Raw genomic sequence first — 21,302 nt, forward strand, 5'->3', positions numbered from 1 at the left:
GTGAGTGCAGGCTAAAAGGGGTCACATTCAATTTCTTTAGAGAAATATCTCTTTTGCTCGCGGGGATTGAACCCAGAGGCGCTTTACCACTTAGCTACATCCCTTCCTTTTTATTTTTTTAAGACAGGGCCTCACTAAGCCTCGAACTTGCAATCCTCCTGCCTCAGCCTCCAGAGCCGCTAGGATTAAAGGCCTGGGCCACCGTGTCAACCAGAGGGAGAATTTTGTCAAAGATCCGCAGACAGGAAGTAAAGCACAGGAGATGGTGGGGAAAGGCACTTTATTAAGAAAGCTTTGGCCAAGCCCCTGCCAGAAGGAACCCATCCTGGGGTTCCCAGGGCAGAGTGGGAGTAGCCCTGCCGGGGGCCTATAAATACATCTCCTCAGGCCATTGGAATCACCCCTGGGGTTCCCACAGCATGTAGGGTAGTGGGAGGCCATCAAAACCAGCTCGACAGCTCAGGGGCCAGGGTTGGGAGGCAGGAGCTGGGGGTGAACAGGGGAGCCCAACACCCTGAGGAGCAGACCAGCCCTCCCCAGCTTGGGTCAACCAGATACCCAGCAGGGGGTAGTGGAAGTGCCCTCAAGCTACCCACAAGGAAGGGAACCTTCAGCCAAAGGCTCCAGGCCCTGGCCAATGAGAAGCAGCCAAGGCAGAAGTTAATTCTGTCTTCAGCCATTTAGAAAGTACCCCCAGTTAAGTGCACTCTTGGCCAGTAAGAGGAGGTCTCCAGGCGGAATCCTCCTGGCTTTGGCCAATGAGACGCAGGTAGGTCGGAGAGCTCAATAACCCGCCAATGACGAAGGAATTGTCTTCTATGGGCTTGTCTATGGGGAACTTCGTGCCTGAGCGCTCTTCGATCGATGGGCGGCTGCTGGAGCCTGAACCAATCAGGCATAGCCTCCTGCTGTGAGGCTAGGGGGCGTGGCCAATGGGAGGCCTCGGTGCACCAGCTGGGCCGAAGAAACGGAGGGTTGGGCGGGGGACGCGGAAGGCTGGGTGGCAAGCTATGCGGCTAAACCCGGGAAGCTGCGGGTGTTGTGGGGCCGCTCCTACTACAGGGTGGGAGCTCCCACCCTGCTCAGCTCGCCCGCCGCCTCCCGGCTCTTCTTGCGTGGCGGTTTTTGGATAGGGGTCTTCTTCCGAGGGGTCTCGGGCGCCAGCGCTCCGGCCACCGCCTTCTCTGGCCCAGTTACCTCCGGCACAAGGGATCCTCGGGCCGGCGAGGCGGGCAGCACAGAGCGCTTGGCCTTCTGCGGCGGCGTCGGCTTCTCCCGGGGACTCTGTGCGCCTAGGGCCCCCTCGACGCGGCCCAAGCTTCGAGTCTTGCCACGCAGTTCTGCCGCCAGCATAGATGCGGCCTCGGGAGCGCTGCGTGGGGGACCAACGGCGTCCGTAGGCTCCAAGAGGCCGGGGCCGCGGCCCCGCGCTCGGGCCTGGGGCGGCGAGGGAGTGACTAGGGCTGAAGCCTCCTGGGTCAGCCCGGGGGGCCTTGGCGTCGGGTCGCGGGCCCGTGGGCTGCCGGGCTCTTCAGGCCGCGCCGACGTGTCGCTGGGTGTCCGTTTTCTTTTGCTGGGGCTGGGCGCAGTCTCGGGGCCCTGAGGTGGTGGCGAGGACGCTCGGGCCGCGGCGGCTGCGCCATGCTTGCGGTGGATCCAGGACACCTTGGGCTTGGTGGCGGGGTCAGGTGGCGGCGGCTTTCTGCGCTCGGGCGATGGCGACAGGGACAAGCCCCCAGCCTCGGCCCGGGCCCGGGCCGGCCGGGCCTCGCGCCGGGCCACGCGAGCGTATAGCGCCCCGCCCGGCCCTTCCACGCTGGAAGCTGACCGCTCGCTGTCGGAAGATGCAGGGAGGGGAGTTGCTTCCTCTGCTGATGCGGGAGTGCTCAAGGGTGCAGGAGAAGGTGCCAGAGCCTCGGCAGGAGCAATGGGGGCCTCTGAGTCTCGGCTGTCAGCTGCAACCTCTGACAAGAGCAGGCCTGTCACACCTCCAGAAGTAGCCAGCTGGTCCAATCTCCAGGGCATAAACCTTTCCCTTCACCTGGCCTGGGACCCTGCCTACACCGGGCTGTAGTGGTGTTGCCCTGGCATCCAGGTGTGCCCTGCACATTCATAGCACCAACCACAAACAGTTCAGAACCCTAGGATGTGTGGCTGACTACTGGAGAGTGAAGGGCATGTTTGGGGGGATTTACCCCAACTCTGGTTGGTTGTTGCCCCCCTTCCTCACCATACCCCCACACTGGGAGCCACCATCATCAAATCTGACACCCCAATATCTCTAAGGGATTCCATTATCCTTCTTGAAGAAGTAAGGCTTCTGAGGCTCAGAGGTTAGTCACCCACCCAAAGTCACCCAGGGGAATGGTCAAGGCAGAAGGGAGGCCAGCATCCCAACCATTCAGGCTCCTTCCTGCTGTCTGGGAGCCCTAGGCCCATATCCTATGAATCCTCTCTTCTGTCTCCTCTGCCTCTCCCAACCCAGGTCCAGAAATTTCCTCTGCCTGGTCCATCCTCCCCCAATCCTGGGAGGTGAACTTGCCCCACAACTTATAATAGGAGAGCCCACTGTCTCCACACCCCTTCAGCCAGCACTGATTGGCAGAGTCCACCTTTTCAGTTTCAGCTTTGTCACCAACTCCCAGTTAAATAGTGTCACTATGCATTTGCTCCCTATACTGCATGCCCCACATCTCCATTTCACTGGGCTGGAGGGACGCCCTGGCAAGACCATACTCACCCTCATGGGGTACACAGTACACAGGGCCTTCATCTGTGGTATCAAAGGAGGAGAAGGAGGCCCTGGAAGACCATGATGGTGAGGGCTGCTCCAGTCCTGAGGGAGGTTCCAGGAAGCTGCAGTTGAGGGTGTTGTCCAGGTCGTGATGGGCCACTGGGGAAGGAGTGAGGCAGAGCTGCCAGGGGCTCTCCTTTCACCCAGCCTCATTAGCCAAATGTGAAAGGAGTGATCAACACCAGCCCTATCCTAAGACTGTGGATGGGACAAGATTCAACAGGTAGAATGACACTGGACCAGCGTAGCAACGAACCCAGCAAAGAGAAACAAGAAGGAACACTATGTAAGAGATGCAAAGCAAGTGTGTATAGCCAGGGAGCTGAAAAGTTTGCCATAAAGTGTTGGGCAAGGTCAGAAAGAGATAGCTAGAGAGACCACTTTGCTGGGACAGGCCACCAGGACTTCCAAGCCATGCTTTGAACCCTACCTCATGGGACCCAGGTAGTCTTGGAGTGCTTTTGAGACCAGTGGCAAGACCACCTTTTGGCTCAGCCCATCTCAGCAACCTGTATCCCACCAGGCCTGGCCTCCAGGGATACAAGACACTACAATGGGGAATCCCAGAGACTGGCTGGCTGGTATCCATTCCACACCTGTGTCCACTGATACTATGCTGCTGCATGGACCAAAGGGTTTTCTCATATGTCTCCTTTTATCTATCAAGAATCTGATCCTCTCCCACCAATTTTTAGAAAAGAGAATTGTGTCAGCACAGGCAGATGAGCAGCAGCAGGACGTGAAACCTCCAGAGCCCTTGGGGCATTGAGGAGAGGGACCAGCCTTCTCTTTCCAGGAAGAGTGAAGGGCATTGCTGAAGATCCAAGCAGGAAGGTGGATCTTCTCCTTGGGGCAGAACATTCCCACGCCCACAGGCCCATATGTCCCCCTGCAGTTCCACATATGGACACAGTAATAGTCCAACAGACTGAGGGGCCCGACGGGCTGAGATGTCATCCATATAACCCTGATGCAATTACTCACAGGACCCAAGCCTTCCACACACGCCCCCACATCTACTCCTGCCTTCCTCACCCAAAGCAATATCCTCTTTCCTTCCCTCTGGTCGCACCTCCCTCCTCACCTCCACGCACATCAAAACTCAAAAAAAGTTTTGCACTGAGCCCTGAATGCTTTCGACCAATTTCCCCGTAGTTTCCTTTGCGAGAAAGTGTTTCTCCCAGCGACCTTGCGCCTTTATTCTTACCTACGACTTTGGGCAGTTTCTGCCTGCGGAGTGGGATCCGGGGCAGCTTCATGCTAATACGGCTGAAGCGCCCACATAGGCGTTGAGGCGCCTTCTTCCTTCCAAGCGAGAGCTCCCTGCGGGAGAGGGGCCTGAGCGAAGGGATCTGGAGGGGCGGGTAGATCTCCGCAGGAGCCGAAAGGCTGACTGGGCGTGGGGGCGTGGTGACGATCCCGGGGCGGGACTGGGCTGGGGAAGAGCTCGGGTCTAGGCCCAGGTGATCGGGACAGCGCTACAGAGGGTACGCCGGAAACACGGGGAGAGCGGGAGGGGACTCTGACCTTACCTGCGGGAGGGTTCCTTGCCTCGGCATGCGCAGCAGCAGCCTAGCAGAGAGAGCAGCAGGCCGAGGAGAAGGGCGAGCAGCGCTCCTGCGCCCATTACACCCTTGCGCTGGTTGGTCTCTATGGGGGACACTGGGTCAACGCGAATGCCCTCAGTTCCCCACGTTCTCTAACCCGACGTTCATCACCTACTCACCCAGGCGGCAGGCACCGGTAACCGGGTCACACGAGTCCTCGTGGCAGCTGCAGGCTTGGGCGCAGTCCACGCCGTGGAGCCCAGGCGGGCACGTCACATTACAGCTGCGGGGTCGTGGGATCAGGGCAGGCCACAGCAACCCTCCCTGATGCCTCTCCCTCCCTCTTCCAGGCCACCAAGATCAGAATCCAGTCCCACAGCCAGGATGTCTAGCTCAATTCTCTACAGTTTGAAGCCTACCCCACCTGTGGACAGGCACACACTGGGTGTCAATATTTTGGAACTGAACGTGTGCACCATCTGCTGAGGGGGTCTGGAGGATTCTTGTTCACTGGACCTTTTCCTGGGGCTGACTTTTGTGTGTGGGTAGGAGGAGGAGCTCCCTCCAGTAACAGACCCTTGACTGTAAATGGAGGTCCCTACACTGGCTAGGGTCACCTCGGGAACCCACTGACCACAGATTAGTTGGTGGCAAGATCCTAGTCTGAGCGCAAGCTCCACACCTGGGTACAATTCTCCTCAAAGAAGCTGTTACCACTCCCTAGCTGGAGTGAGGGGCCAAGACTGAGGTGATAGCCCAGTCTAGAGCTGAAAGACCAGCCCGGATCTTAAGACCCACCCCTGTTAGGTCTGGCTGGAGGGCCTCGTGTTGGCTACATAACCCTTTAACCCTCTCCAGGGCCCAGGGCACTCACTGGGGCCCGTGGACTCCAGGACTGCAAAGGCAGCGCCCCGACTGAAAGTCACAGTGACCGCTTCCGCAATCGGCGCACACGAAAGCACAATCCTCGCCATAAGTGCCATTGCTGCACTTGGTCTCGCACCTTGGAAAGAGGGCAGGAGGCAACAGTGGAAATGGAGTCAAATCTACACATAGCTTACAGAACACTCTGCAGAGATCCTTGAGGTGGGGGGAGTTACGACGGAGCGCTGCGTGTCTGGGCCCACGCAGGCACTGGCTGCTCACCTGTCACCTATCCAGCCCGCGTTGCAGCGCGTACACTTGCCGGTGACATGGTTGCAGGCATGGCCATCGCGGCAGGGAGGGCAGCGATGGCCGCAGCCCTCGCCATAGAAGCCCGTGGCACAAGGCTGGTCGCATTTGGTTCCATTCCAGCCGGGCTCGCACGTCAGGCAGCGGCCCTCGGCGACGGTGCATGGCTGCTGGCCCTTGCATTGGCCGCACCTAGGGAAGGGTCAGGAAACCAGGCGGAGCCAGGACCCGCCTAACCCCCGCCTCCATTAAGTGGCTCGCCCTTCTCCCTCTCCCTTCCCCTGCTCTGGCCCCGTGCTTACCGGCGGCGACAGCCCAGGCCATAGAAGCCGGCGGGGCACGGCTCGCGACAGTACTTGCCGCGGTAGCCCGGGTCGCAGGCGCACGTGCCGTCCACAGGGTGGCAGCGGCCGCGGAAGCACTGGCAATAACGATCGCAACGCGCGCCGAACGTGCGTTCGCGGCACTGGCAGCGGCCGCTCTGCTGCTCGCAGGGCGACGAGTTACAGGCGCACTGATTGTTGCAGCTGCGGCCCCACCAGCCTGCATGGCACAGGCAGGCTCCTGTCTGTGGGTCGCAGCGCGATGTGGCACTGCAGTAGCACGCACTAGCGCACTGAGAGCCCCACCAGCCGGGTTCACACCGGCACGCGCCGCTCCGCGGGTGGCACGTGCCATGCTGGCACTGACACGCATGCTCGCAGCGCGCACCCCAGCGCCGCGCGTGACACGTACACTGGCCGGTCACGTCTTCACACTGCCCATGCGGGTGGCAGCTACATCGCTCCTTGCAGTCTGGGCCCCAGAACTGGCGCGGGCACTCTGCAGGAACGAGGGGGTAGGAGGCTCGAGTGTCTGGGTGCCCACTCCCAATCCCTGCCTTAGGCGACCCATCACCTAGACTGATCCAATCTAGGATCAGACCTGGCTCCACCCCCAACTCTACTCCTGGCTTATTCCCCCCACCCCAGCTCTCCAGCTTCATCTCCTGTACCCAACCCCGCCCGCGCTCACTAGTGTCGCAGTTGGCACCGAAGTAGCCATGGCGGCAGCGGCACTCGCCCGGTCGCACGCACACCTCGTTCTCTGAACACGTGGAATTGCCTTCACAAACCGCTGCGGACAAGAGGGGCTGAGCTGCCACAACTGTTCTCTCCACTTCCGTCCCCCCACCCTCCTACCCGGACCACTGGGATGTCCCACTCACCGATCCCACATTCATCCCCCTGCTGCCTCCAGCCAGCGCAGCACGTGGGCACCTGAGAGCTGAGAGTAGAAGGACTACTGAATCTGAGGCTCCTTCCTTCATCTGCATCCCTTCCCTAATCCCTACAAGGATTCCCCAGCAGCCTCCCCTACTTCCCTGGGAAGTGGTTATTTGTTGGAAGTATGGGAGATGGCAGTGGATAAGACACAAATTCCAGCCTTTGGTAGGAAGCAAAGGGTACACCACCAACAGCTAACCTCTAAGAACTTCCCAGCCCTCCCACCCACAAGGACTCCCCCATCCCTCCCATCCCACCCTCCAATGCCCTCCTCACCAGCCACTAAGTCTGAGAAAAGAGGCCCTATGAGGTGGGGGCTAGAGCAAACCTTGGGCTTCCAGGACCCCTGCCAAGACAGGGGTCTAGGACATCTCAGGATGGAGGGCCTGGCTGGATCAGTGACAGGATCCAGATGTGATATGACTGGGCCAGCACCAAGATCAGCTGGACCAGTTGGTCACACTTGAATGCCCAGTTAGGGATAAGCACCAAGGTTGGATGCGCAGTCTCTGGGTGAAGTGGGTTGTGGACACAGGAGTCCACTTGGCAGGACTCCTAGAGGAAGGCAGGGTGGGGCCTGCCTCTCTACTAGGAGTGGAGCAGAGCACAAAGGGGGTTCTCCATGTTCATAAGAAAAGTAAAACTTCAGAGCTCTCGGATGCTGGCAAGACATGGAGTGGAGGAAGAAAACATCAGTGCATCTACTTATACTTACTGTTTTACTCATGTTTAATTTTATTTGGATTTAAAAAAGTGATTTTTTAAAACTTGGACAGTACCAGAGTTCAAACACAGGGCCTTGCACAGCTAGTGCTCCAGAACTGAGCTACACCTCCAATCCCTAGAAAGTAATTTCTTTCAGGATGGTACCTAAACCTTGGGGTGGATGGGGTGTGTGAGGACAAAGGTGTGGAGGCCCTGCCCAGGTAAAGCCATGATGACTGGAAAGGATGCTCATGACAGCTGGAGAAGATGCCTAGGGGTGCCCATAGCTGGGGGTCAGAGGAGGCCTAAAAGGAACACCCACTGAGGCTGCTGTTTCCTAGAGTCCCAGCAAACCCAGATGTTTTTTTCTCAATTCTATAGCAGAAGATGCCCCCAACCATCCCCAGTTTAAGATAACTGCAACACCATGGATAGGGCTCCAAAGTCCCAAGGGAGTCCCCTTTCACTGAAAGACTGGTTGGGACCTGAGGAACAAGACTCATAAAATCCTGAATGAGGGGAACAGGCCCAGCATATTTTACACACACACACACACAAAAAAAAAAAAAAAAAAAAAAAAAAAAATGGAAACTACAAACAGGAATGCAAAACAGGCCTAGATTTTCCTGTCCCCATTTTCTGCCCTTGGATTTTCCTCCATCATCCAGTTCTGACCCAAGGGCTCCAAGGAACCCATCTACAGGGAGACCCAAGTACACCAGCCATCCTCCTCCAATTTCTGCTTAGTTCTAAACCCTGGTCTCTAGATGGAGATTCTCTCCTGCAAGTAGCCTTATTAGAAAGCCTGCTGGGATGTCTCCAGAAACACTGACCACACCTCTGTCTAGGACAGTCTGGCATTCTGGTGGCTCTGTGGCTAGGAGCCTGGTTTTAGAGCCACACTCAACAGGAATTGATGCTGGGTCTGCCACTTGCTGTGTGACCTCAGGCAAGGAGCTTCACATCTCTGAGCAGCAGGCTTCTTAGCTATAGTATGAAGCCCTTGGGTTTGGCAGGAGGATTAAGTGGGCCAAGATGTGTGCAATACTTAGCAAATACTAAGAGCTTTGCCTTAGGCTGTGGTTTATGTCCCTGCTCTCTGGGAGTAGGTTCCAGAAAGCCTCTGAGTCTAGTTGGTCATCTCCAGCACAGTAGGCACCCGGGACACACTGCAGCAAAGCCAATACCCATTGGCAGAACAAAGTTCATTTGGATTCACGGAGAACAAGAGTCCTTCCTTCTTGGAAGGGCTAGCAGAGAGGGGCAGGCTGGTTTGGCAAGGCCACATGCTTAAGATTTTAGAAAGATGAGGTGGAGAGAGACAGTTGGTACAAGGAGCAGTTCCTTTGCTTGCTCTACAGGTGGGCAAGACCTTGGGGAGCCAGGCCCCAGCAGCAAGCATGGCAAGCTGCAGGCTGCCCCAATTGGATATCATTATTTCTGCTGTGATACAAACTCACTGTGATTTTGCCCACCTTAAAGCCCACGCATGTACCTGTGCCTGACCCTGTTCTTCCCCAAATCCAGCCAGAGAAGATTTTCTACCTGCCATGGCACTACCTAGAATCTCCTTCCCTCAAGACACCTCTCCTCTGTTTTCTGTCCCTATCCTCAGGTCTTTCCTCTTCTCTGTTCTGTCACACTAGCTCCTTCAGGTTACTAACAATGCCTTGGCCTCCTCCCTCTTAATGCCAGACTTGTTAAATCCAACTGCTCACTGGAAAATATCACTACAGGGAGAACTCTTATCCAAAACTGAACTCCTGATGTCCTCGGGTCACCCTGTCCTTCCAGGTGGAGATATTTGAGACCTGATAGGCATCCCTGACTCCTCTCTAGTGGAAAATTAGGCCTTCTCTTCCAAACTACATTTAAATTGGGACCAATTTCCATTGGCCTGTCCCAGCCTCTAGAGAGCCATCTTGATTTCTGTAGTGTCTCCTGACTTCCTAGAAGACCCCAGCTTTGGCCTTGCTACCTCCCAGTGTATCTGCCACCTGGCAGCCAAACCTTCATCAGATCCCAACCCTTCCCTGTGCAAAGTTCCCTGGGTTCCCACTGCCCTCAGGGAAGTCCAAGTCCTCAGAACAGTAGCAAACCCCTTGTGGCCTGCCCAGTTCCATTCTCAGTATCTTCTTCACCATCACCATCCTGGGCTCTGCACAACCCAAAGTCTCCTTACTGTGTTTCCAACTTAACCTCTGGGTTCTGGGTCTTACCCCAGATACCTGCCTCACTACTATCTTCTCAGTAGGTCTCCACAGATCCGTCTAAAGGAAACTACCCCTAATTCAACCCTTCCTCCCCAGCACCTGCTAGATGTCTAGACCCACTTGCTTTCTAACTGTATGTCTCCACCACGTGCACAGAGGTGGCACAAGAATACTGGTGTCCGCTGTGTCCCTGGACCATCACCAGATAGGTGTGATCTTATTGGCTGAACACATACTCCCTCTCCTGGTCCTCTTTGGAGTGTAACAAAAGAGAAGGCCCCAGACCCCAGGAGGGCAGTGTTTAGAGTGACTGCCTTCCTATGAATCCTCCACACACATGATCACAGCAACTCCCCCCCAAAACAAAACAAAACAAAACATGAGGTGGGTCCCATCATCAACCTCATTTTACAGAGGTAGAGACAGGCCTACAAAGGTTATGGATTTGCTGTCTGCACAGCTGGGGATGGCTGTCACCAGGATCTACACTCAAACTTAGGCTTTTAGTTACAGAACCAGTCAGCCTCCTGGGAAGGGGACAAGGAGATTGGGAGCCAAGCGCCTTCCTGAAGCAGCTCCACAAGACCATCCTGCCACCGGATCCCCATCCCTGGACCGGGCCCCGCGAAGGGAAGAGGACTGGGGCAGTTAGACAGAGCCAGGCGGCGATCGTGCCCTCCCCCTTTCCACGCACCGTCCCGCCTGCAGCCGCCGCCTCTGCATTCCTGGGGTCGGGGAGGCCCGGGAGGCGGCAGCGGCGGCGTCGATGCGAAGCAGATGGCGGGCCAGGCCGGTCCCCGCCCCCAAGGCGGGCCTCGCAGCTGGGAGGGATCTGCGCGCCTTCTGATTGTAGTTCGGAAACCCCGCGCAGCCCCCTACAGCCCCTTGTCTTTAGCGACCCCTGAGCCCCTGGACTCGGCCTTCACCGGACCTGAGGCTCAGGGTGTCTCCAGGAGAACCCAACCCGGAACCCCATGGCTGCTTCCCCAGCTGCTCGCCAGTGCGGCAGCCCCCAATACCAGCCCAAGCGCCCCCACACGCCCGTTCCTCGCCCCTTTGCAGAGATGCCCTTGACCCCGCGTGGCCTTAGACAAGCCATCCAGGTACCTGGACTCCTGCGCCGTTCCTAGTGTCCTGTCCTTCTCTCTTCACCTTCCGCTTTTTTTTTTTTTTTTCAGGACCACGGGCGGGGCCTGTCCCTTACCTGTCCCACAAGGGGCCAGCTCCTGTTGATGCCCCAACTCTGCGCTGCCCCTCCGCGCACCACTATCGCTACCTGGGAGTCTCCAGGAGTTCCCACATCCTTTAGTCCCCCGCGCCCGTTATTGTCCTTTGTACTGCCTTATCTAGCCACTCTGAAGCCAGCTTTTCGGTACTCACCTCCATCACCATCCTCCCACAGCGTCCGCTCTAAGACAAATCTGTCCTTTAAAGTTTTGCCTGCCTCAAGACACCCCTGGCTGGAGCGTAGCTACTTTTTCTTTCTGCGACCCTCCTCCCCACCCCAGGTTCAAACCACTTGTGCTTGGGGCCTTTGCACATGCAGTTCCTTCTGCCTGGAATGCCATTCCTCGGCTTCTCCCTTAGGAGAAGGGTCTCTTCTTCGGAACTTTTCTTAAATTTCAGACACTGTGTGTCACTCCTCTGGGCACCCAAAACACTCTGTTATCCCCTCAGGTGACTCCTGGTATGGGGTATCCTGGGATGCCCAATCGTGGCCCGGGAGGCAAGCTCGGCCTGGAACGAAGCAGGCTTCAGCGAAAGCTGCCAAAGGGGCCCGCTCATTTGGCGTAGGGAGGTTGGGGGGGGGGGCCCTCCTCCAATGCTGGGCACCCCAGCTCACAGCCCCCATCGGCCCCCTAGATCCCCTCCCCCAACCAGGCCGGGCTCCTACCCCGGCGCGCGGCACACGTTGCGACCGCGCGGGTTCAGCTCCTGGGGCGTCGCGGTACGGGGCAGCAGCCAGAGCAGCAGTAGCAGCAGCGGAGGCAGAGGCAGCAGATTCACGGATCCCCGGCGCCGCACCGGCCAGGCCCCCCGGGACCCTGCGCCCTCCATGCGGCGCGGGGCAGGCACGGGTGGGCGCGGGTGCGGCCGCGACGAGAGCGGCCGGAAGCTGAGTGCGAGGCCGGGCGGGGGGCGGCAGGAGGGGCGCCGGGCCGGGCAGGAAATTCCACATCGGCTCCCTGATCCCGGGCCAGCCGCGGGCCGGCCAGGCGGCAGCGCCCGCCCAGTGCGCCAGACCCCACCCTCCGGCCGCGCCGCCGCCCCTCTGCGCGGCCCCCGCCCCCACCTGGCCACTCACAAACTTGGGGGACTAAGTTGAAGGAGGCCCGCCGAGCATTAGGGGAGGGAAGGGCCATGGGGCCAGCCAGAGGAGTCCTCCGTTCCCCTGCCTTTCCCTCCCCTCGTCAGACATCCACGGGAGCAGCTGCCCCTGCGTGCTCACTGCACAGCCAGGCCCAGGGCGGGAAGTGGGGTGAGGGATGTACAGCGCAACGCCCCAAATCATCCCCCACTCTAGCTCCTTGGTACCGGCCAGTGGAAGGGGATCGAGAGACAGCCCTGGGCCACAAGCCGGCATCACGGTTTGGGGAACTGGAAGCCCTTGTGCTAGTGTGCTGTCAGCACCTCTCACACTCCGAGCAATCCAAGAGCGCAAGAAACGGACTAAGCAGGATGCTCGAGGCCTGTGGGTAGCCTGCGTCTGGACGAGAGGCAGCTTTGCTGGGACAGATAGAAGAGAGGGTAAAATGGTCCAGACGTGGGCTGTAATAGAATGTGGAGGTAAAGGCAGAGGGAGGCAGCATGGACATGGGAGCTGAAATCCTGCAGCCCTTATCAAGGGGTGAAAGGAACTGGGGGAGCCTAGAAGATGGATTCTGCTTGAGAAGGCTGTTAGATCCCAGAGGAAAAAGTCTAGGAGTCGGGCCTGGAGAGTGGAAACCACATCAGGCCAGTAAAACCACTGACTCTCTCACTTCTCTCCTCTTCTAAATTAACTTCTCTTCTTTACTTTGCTTCCTCTGTATCTGACTCCCTAAATAATTGACTACTAAAGTCAGCTTTATCAGGAAAAGGAGAACAAGAAAATATCAATTATAAGACCCCCTTAATCAGTAGCCTTTCTTTAGATTTATAGGAACCAAGAATGTCTGGTGACTTTAAGATAGCAAGATAACATCAAGATGCTCCTCAGAAGAGCTGCTTGATGCAAAATTAATGACCAGCCCTGGTGCTCCCTTGACTATGGTTAAAAATATACTTCCTAAAAATCCCTATATAAGCTTAGGACCTGAGACTCCAAAGCAACATGGGACTTTAGGGTGAGAGCCCTCAATCCTCCAACTTGCTGATTTGCTGCCAATAAAGCTCTTTTCTCTCCCACCACTCTGTTCTCTTGTCATTGGCCTCATTGGGCAGCAAAGAAACCAAACCTTTCAATGTTTTGAGAGCACACAGCAAAGGGACAGTGCAGGAGGGGGGCAGAATGGAGCCACAGGGAGCTATGGAAAAAGCAGGAAAACTGGGTCTGAGGAGTACAGGGACAGACCCTACTCCAGGCCCAAGGAGCAGGGAGTGTGGGCAGGAAGCACAGTTATTCCTGATGGTCAACTAGGTTCTATCAAGAAAGTGTTTATCTTTTGAGTACTTAAAGTGGGAGGGCCTGAGCAATGAGAGGGCACCTGCTTTCTCTTGGTGGCAGGCACAGCAGCAGGCCAGAAGCTCCCTGGGGAAGGAGGGAACACAGGCAGTGTGGTGGGTGGAGCTGGAGGACTGGACTCAGAAACAGTCACTGACAGGCCCAAGGCCAGAGGCATCACCAGGCTGGCAGGCAGATGGTGGAGGTTAGGATGAGGAGGAGGAGAGTGGGGAATATGGGAACTGGGGCCTCTCAGCCCTCAGCTTTGCTGGTGCAGGAGAGAAGTAGGGTGGGTTCAAGGGGAAGTGCAATTAATGTGGTCACAAATGCAAACACTTCTGGGGACAAGCAAACATGCCAACCACTTCTGGGCAGATCAGCCTAGGCACTGCCCTGACCTCAGCAATGCCTTCCCAATGCTGAATGCCTGTCCCTTAGAGGTTCCCTATTGCTGCTGCCAATAGAGGATAGTAGAGTTCCCTGTCCTTCAGTGTTTGTCCCCAGCTAACTCCTGGCTTTATAAGCAGTGACCTTCTGGGATGGAGAGGATACTCACCTCAGCTGGGCCAAATTCATGAATAGGTTTCTCCACCTCCATCAACTTCTTTCCTCTTCCCCACATCTGTAAAGGGAAAATGCCTCCACCCCACACCCATTATCAGGACCTCCTAAATGTCTCAAATCTCTACCCAGCCCTGTATATGTGCCACCCAGACAGATGAGTGTGATCTTACATTGGTTTTGGGATGACTGTTCCCCACTGCCCTCAGGACAAGGACTATCCCTAGCCTTGTCTCAGCTCCCTAGCTTCCTCCATTGCAGATACCATGCAGTGGGTAGTGACTTTGGTGTTGCAAGCAGGTCCTTCATCTGTCCCAGCCACCATGGCACCCATCCCCTCAGCAGGAGACAAAGAAATATGGTTGAAATATGATTACCTTATTGCCAGGTCTGGTGCCAGGTGAACACTAGGATAAAGACAACATAGGTTCACAGGATCCCACAGATAAGGGCCAACCAAGAAGCCCAGTTCTGGCCATCTAGCTCTGGCCAGGGTGACTTCCTGAAGGAGGTGGACCTTGAGGGAGGGTTTTTCATGAGAGCAAATTCTAAAAGAGTATGGCCACAGGAGGGCCCAGCTAGACGGCCCAAGCCCACAGGCAGGACTGCTTAGATTCAAAGGCAGGAGAATGTGGTGCCCATGTATGCCAAGTGGACCTTTGAGGAGTGACAACTGTAGACTGGGCTACCACCCAGTCTTGCCAGAGTACACTCCACCCTCTTTATACTACCCAGAACTCAGCAGGCTCTTCTTGGACTTCTGCAGATCAGATACCTACTGCAAGCTTGTGGCCATGATTAGCTCGGGTGAGGACAGTGCTAGCAGGCTGGAGACATGTTACAGAGTGGCTAAACATTTCTGGCACTCTTCCTTTTCAGAAACCTCTGGGGTCCTGCAGGAACTGCTGCCCTGGCCTGCTAAATGGTGGCAGAGATGTAGGAAGCAGGGTCCGAGATGGACAGAGTAAGTTCCCTCACTGAGCCCATGTTCTTGCATCTCACCCTCAGGAGCAGGGGAGATGACACCACATATGGCCATCCTGCCCTATTGGAAGGGACCCACTTGAGGTCAACACTGGGTATGCCACACTGAGGTGTCTATGAGTAATGTCCTGTCTTCACAGGTCCCAAGATGAAGGTTACACAGGCAGCCCTGAGAGTAAATGTCAACTCCAAGGGCCCACAGTCCTCAGGGGGATCCCAAAAGGAGAATACAGAGCAACCCATCATCTGTACCTCTGCCACAATCCTCCCATCAAGTGAAATGTATTGTTTCTCCATTCTTTCCTCTTCCATGACAGGGTACTAGTGAGATGACCTGGTCATTCCCATGCTCTGCCCAGTTGCCTGCCCAACTCATTTGCACAACAATTTCCTTCAGGGAGGCCTGCAGTATGAACTTGAACGTGTAGAAGGAAACGTGTTCAAGTGGAAGAAAGCTTTGTGTATCCTGGAAGCTGGGCAGAGTGGCAAGGTTTGTGCCAGATCCCCAGTTGATCCGTTGTGGGCACAGGATGTGTCTGATAACTCCTAGATGGGAGGAGAGGCACTGGTGAAAATAGCCCAGGGTAGGTCTCATCTGTTGTACCAGCATGGTCGTTGAAACAAGATGTCTGAGGGTCATCTAGTGAATGTCTGAGAAATGCAGTCAGGAAGTGGGGAGGAGCTAGGCATAGGTGCCTCCAATTAGGACAGTGTCTCATGGTTCTTCCCTTGATGCCACTTCCCTCCCCAAGTGCTGAGGCCAGGACTTTATCTGCCTGCCCCCCACTGTTTGTTTATTTTTGCAGTGCTAGGGATCAAACTCCCAGGACCTTGCACATGCTAGGCAAGTGCTATACCACTGAACTGCACCCCCTATCCTAAGAGATTTCTAGTTGGAGCTGGACTAAAGTTCAACAGGCCTTGGATGGTAGACTTCACTAGAGAGGTTGTTCAAGCAGGTGAAACAGTCATCTGCCACAAGAGCAGGGCAGGCTCCCGGTTCCCTGATGACCACCCTGTCAGCTTGGAGAGTTTACTATGCCTCTCTGAGGGAGGACCATGATCTCCAGGTGTTGGATGGGGCCTCATCTCTTCCATGCCACAGCCCATCCTGCAAGGTAGCTCTGACCTTGCAAATCTATGCCTCCCTGGGATGCCACTGGGACACACTGGAAAGGAATTGAGTCTGGACACAGGAAAATAGTTAACACCTTTAGTATAATGCTTTATTTCATTTATCAACAACATGGGATCAGAAAAACAGCAGTAGGGGATTTTTTCATGGCTAGAACCAGTCCCAGGCAACTTTGAATCTGCTCCTTCTCTGTCCCCTGGGAGTTCCCAACTGCTCAAGGCCCTGGTTGCTACTAGGCAGCACTCAGGACTGCTCATCAAGCCCTACCCTGTTCATGGAAAGGGCACCATGTGCCTCAGCCCCTCTCACCTGGGTTGTTAGTCCTCAGGTCCTTTTGGATAAGGGATCTTCTTAGCCCAACAGGGACCAGATCCAGGGAAAGTGGGGGAAGGCCAAGACAGCTGGTGATGCCAGTACTCACTGAGGAGAACTGGGCCTGGTCACTCCCTCAGAGGACCACAGCTTTTTGGGAGCATTTCCCATGGTAACATAAACCATAGCCACAGAGTCTGCACCAGCCCCCCAAATGCTGTATAAGTCTGTCAAGGGGCTAGAGTGAAGAAGGGCATCAGAAGCCAGTGAGCCACAGGTACCAGGAGGATGGTCCTCCACCCTGGAGCCAGGCCCTGGCTCAGGCCCTATAAGTCTTACTACTCTTACAGTCCCTGCCACCCCACCCTCTGATGCTGGGAACTGGAGCCCTAGTCCTCACTAGAGTTGTCAAACTCCTCCCAATCTGACACACTCATCACCTCAGAGGCGAAGTCCGGGTCGGCCTGGCTGCGGTCGGGGGTCCCACGGGGTGGCTCAAGGAGCAGGGAGCGGGGCAGAGTGAGCACGCAGGCCGCCAGGCCAGAGATGGAGTTGTCCAGCTGGGGCCCCTCCTCCCAGCAGTCCTTCTCCACATCGTAGATGTGCACATAGCCTGTGCGGCTGCCACGGTTGTGAGAGCGGCCACCCAGCACATAAATCCTGCTGTCCAGCACGGCAATGCCAGGCTCGCCATGTCCAGCTGGGAGTGGGCAGACAGAAGACCATTGCCCAGATGTGCAGCTGTAGCAGGCTACCTGCAAAGCCAAAGCAAGGGTCAAGCCTGGGTGCCTGCTGGGAGAGGCTGCCAACCCATCCCTGACCAGCTGACCAATGCAGCCTTAGTTACCTGTCAATCTCTGATAGACATTGGAAGAATGATGCAGTGCCAAAGCTAAAACATCCTGCCCATGGGGCAACCTGATGCTGACCTGCCCAGAGATGGCCAGGTCTGCAGGAGGCCCACTCTTGGCCCCTTGTCTGGAATAGTATTGCTCTCTCTGACCTCACTTGGATATAGGCCTTCATCCAGATTACCCAACCCATGGCCAGCTTTTGCCTACCATATGTGCAGTTGTCTCCCCTTCAGCAGGCTGTCATTTTGCACATTCTGAGGTACTGCTTCTCTTCTCTCCATAACACTGAAGCTGACTGATGACAAGGATCCCACTTCTACATCTTTACCTCTCCCTACAGTAAAAATCACTAGCAGGTAGTGCAAAGTGAAAGCAGTTGCTTACTAATCATGACCATCAACATTCTCGTCTTCAAAATTATCCAAAACAGTAAACAAAGACATAGGAAAATGTTCCACCTAATGCAAGACATGCAAAACTGAAATGTCCCCCCTTTCTAGGGCAAGAAAAACAAAATCCAATTGTGCTGAAGGTGTGGTAAAGCCATACTACTTATAAGTCAGGAAAGGAATTTGTCAATATGTATTAAGAGCCATAAAAATCTTATCTTCTTGACTAACCACTGTGATTTACTAGCTTTAGTAGGCAGAGTAACAGTCCTCCAAATACATCCAGCCCCAATCTCTGGAACCTGTGAATATGTTACCTTATGTGGCAAAAGTAACTTTGCAGATGGGGTTAAAGGTGTAAACTTCAATGTGGGATTTTTTTTTTTTTTTGGGGGGGGTAGATTTATTTACAATATCGTACAGAGTAGTTTCACTGAGTCCACCAATTTAAGACGGTTCAATTTATGATTTTTCAACTTTATGATGGAAAAGTGATACACATTCTGTAGAAATCCTTTGAACTGTGACCTTTACAGGGATGAGGCATATGTGGTATGATTCTCTTTTGCAATGCTAGGCAGAGGGAGCAAGCTTCCAGTCAGTCACTCAATAACGAGAGTAAACAACCAGGTTGCTATAGTATATTGTGTGGCTAAACTGTGATGTTTGGTAGGTTAGGTGAATTAAATGCAGTTTTGACCTAGGATATTTTCAGTTTACTATGAGTTTATCAAAGACATAACCCCACTATAAATGGAAGAGCATTTGCACAAGTCCTCAAAAGTGGAAAGGGAGGGCTGGGGATGTGGCTCCAGCAGTAGCGCGCTCGCCTGGCATGCGTGCGGCCTGGGTTCGATCCTCAGCACCACATACAAACAAAGATGTTGTGTCCGCCGAAAACTAAAAAATAAATACTAATAAATAAATAAATAAAAAAGTGGAAAGGGAAAGCCAGACAGAAGAGAGAAATGAAAAGGACTCAATCTGCCCTCACTGACTTTGAAGATGAGCGGCTTCTAGAAGTCTTTAACCAACAGTCAGCTAGTCCTATTACCACCAATGACAGAATTCTGCCAAAAGCCCAAGTAAGCAGAAAGGGATCCTTCCCTAGGGCCTCCAAGAAGGAAAGAAGCCCAATAACACCTTGACTTCTGCCTGTTAAACTTATGACCTACAGAACCATAATAATAAACTTATGTTAAGTTGCTAAGTTTGTGGAGATTTGTTATGGCAGCAATCAAAAACTAATTGTACTGGCCCAGGTTCTTACCATGAGAGGGTGTGTTAAACCCAGACAGCCAAGTCCCATCCCTAGAGCTTCTGAATGAGGAGTCTGGGGGGCTGAGCCTGAGAACCTGCCTTCTTAATGCAGCAATCCCAGGTGAGGTGGATGGAGGCTACTAGTTTGGGGACCATGCTTTGAGAACCACTGCATGAAACTAAGGAAAGAATCCAAAATGCCTGAAAAGCTGTTCAAATCAAATATTATTTATCATGTTATATAGAATGGTTAAATCTGTACGAATCCAAATGACACATCAGTTTGATAGAATGCTACAAAGCTATGAGAGGGGCAGAACAGGCTACGGTTATGAAAACTGAGTGTTAAACTGAAGAATGCCCAGAACAAATGTCAGCAAGGGAAGCATACTGGGATGCTCTCTGATGGAATTAGGTAGAAACCATTCAAAGCATTCACAGTTAGAAAAACTGAAAACCAATGATGCAGGGGCCAGTTAGGAAACTAGTTTTCCTCACCTTTATCTTTTTTATAGCCATATTCTGCAATGTGGTTATATTAACTTAATAATAAAAGTTTCTTACTTTAAGCTGGTGTTGAACTCCTGGGCTCAAGCTATCCTCATCCCAAGTAGCTAGGATTATTCATGCCACAATATCCAGCAATATAAGTTTTAAGTTTTTACTACTAATAATAAAGGCACAAGTGAAACTATTCTGTACGATACTGTAATGGTGGACACAAGTCATTATATGTTTATTTAAACCCATAGAATGTGCAAGACCAAGAGTGAAACTTCAGGGCTGGGGTTGTAGCTCAGTGGTAAAGAGCTCGTCTAGCAAGTGTGAGGTTTGATCCTCAGCACCACATAAAAAAATAAATAAATAAAATAAAGGTATTGTGTCCTACTACTACTACTAAAAAAAAAAAAAAAAAGTGAACCTTCATGTAAACTTGACTTGGGGTTTAAGATGTGCCAGTGCAGTTCTGTTTCCTTGTTGCCATGTCCTAAGCTGCTTTCTTATGCTAATTCTTTTACCATTATGTTCTGCCTCACCTTGGGCCCAGAAGTATGATGCCAGCTGTCTATGAAATGAGACCTTTGAAACTGAGCTCCCAACAAAATTTTCCTCCTTTAAAATTTTTCTTGTCAGTTCTTTTGATCATACTGATTGATCATACTGATGAATAAGTGGACTAAAACAAGCAGTATCATATCAGGCTTGGTAGAAAGGAATCCAGAAGTCACTATGGGAGCACTTGGGGCCTGGCTGCTAAGCTTGCTCTCCTGGCCCAAACTCTGTACAATGCCACACTGGTCACAGGGAATTGTTGGCCTGGGAGTGGTCACTTGAACTGATGGGAGCACACCAGCACATTACTTTTTGTCTTAGTGGTATGTATTCAGTAGCTGGTCTATGATTTAAAAAAAAAAAAAGTGAAATCAGAAGCCTTGCTTTTTGTTCTAGTTGTTCAACTTTTTGAAAGATTCAGTGAGAGATCTAAGTATCCTTCCAATAAATTCTTTTTTGTTAAAAAAAAAAAAAAAAAAAAAGAGATACGATACTGCAGGTTTACGGACTTAACACATATGGTCCTCCCCATATTTGGGCAGGCTGTGCAAGTATAGGGGCAGAAAATACATGGGAGCTATCTACATCTTCTGTTCATGTGCTATGAACTTAAAACTGCTCTGATGACCTAAGTGGGCAGCCCTGGCCCTGGCTTACCTGGTGCACGTCCCTCCTATAGCCGGCATCATTGTTGCTGCCCCCAATCACATACAGCTTGTCTAGGAGAGTGGCCATGCCATGCCAGGCTCGCCGCACAGGCCCATCTGCCAGTGTGTGCCAGGTGTTGCTGCCTGGGTCATAGCAATGTGTCTCTTTCAGGTAGTCTTCCCCTCTGCGGCCACAGGTAACATACATCTTCCCCTCCAGTGTTGCACCTGCGTGGGCATACACCTGTGTGGGGCCACCAAGAGAACCAGGGAAGGGAAGGAAGAAAAGTGCAAGAGTGAAAAGAGCAGCCAAGCAGCTTCTGCCAAAACCAATCACCACCTCACACCTGCCTGATGACGCTTCAAGGTTTCACCACTTCCTGATTTGTTCCTGACATGCTAGGGAGAATATTCCCTGGCTTCTTGCTGGACTTATACTCCTGTTCATCGACCCCTGACTTCTTCCCAATAGGGGACTCATGTACAGACCCAGAGATCAAATGTGACCTTTGTCTTTCCTGTGTCCCTAAAGTAAACATATGTGGGGGGGACTCCAAGAAAATCAAGGTATTTTTTACAGCCAGTCAGGGAGAAGGCCACAGCACAGGGAAACGATCACCCATTCTCAGTGGCCTCCATTGTACCCACTCTCACCAGCCAAGCAACCTTCCAGGCCTGCTGACCCAGCTTTCCAAATCTGTCTGGAGATCGTACCTACCAACATGAAACTTGGCATGAGGAGGAAAAGGTCAAACAAACAAACAAAA

General features: G+C 53.7%; 2 protein-coding genes across 7 annotated transcripts in view; both read right to left on the reverse strand.

Moving 5' to 3' along the window:
- Positions 1–303: 303 nt before the first annotated feature.
- Positions 304–11,755, reverse strand: Scarf2 (scavenger receptor class F member 2). The gene is made up of 11 exons (XM_027924205.2): positions 11,592–11,755; positions 6,722–6,780; positions 6,529–6,630; positions 5,817–6,336; positions 5,488–5,706; positions 5,216–5,344; positions 4,521–4,624; positions 4,327–4,444; positions 4,002–4,117; positions 2,741–2,893; positions 304–1,964 (listed from the first exon to the last, which is right to left on the reverse strand). Exons 1-11 carry the CDS (start codon positions 11,753–11,755, stop codon positions 1,057–1,059), a joined length of 2,592 nt encoding a protein of 863 aa, XP_027780006.2. The 3' UTR covers positions 304–1,056.
- Positions 11,756–16,084: 4,329 nt separating this feature from the next.
- Klhl22 (kelch like family member 22) overlaps positions 16,085–21,302 on the reverse strand; it is a 39,069-nt gene continuing 33,851 nt past the window's right edge. For all 6 annotated transcript variants that reach the window (XM_027924298.2, XM_027924301.2, XM_027924299.2 and 3 more), the window contains 2 exons: positions 20,546–20,779; positions 16,085–17,087 (listed from right to left, as the gene is read on the reverse strand). In XM_027924298.2, coding sequence (XP_027780099.2) covers positions 16,722–17,087; positions 20,546–20,779 — 600 coding nt within the window. In that variant the 3' untranslated portion in view covers positions 16,085–16,721. The remainder of the gene's footprint in view (positions 17,088–20,545; positions 20,780–21,302) is intronic.

The sequence above is a fragment of the Marmota flaviventris genome, chromosome 1 (genome assembly GCF_047511675.1).
Source record: "Marmota flaviventris isolate mMarFla1 chromosome 1, mMarFla1.hap1, whole genome shotgun sequence".
In the NCBI taxonomy this organism is placed as follows: Eukaryota; Metazoa; Chordata; class Mammalia; order Rodentia; family Sciuridae; genus Marmota; species Marmota flaviventris.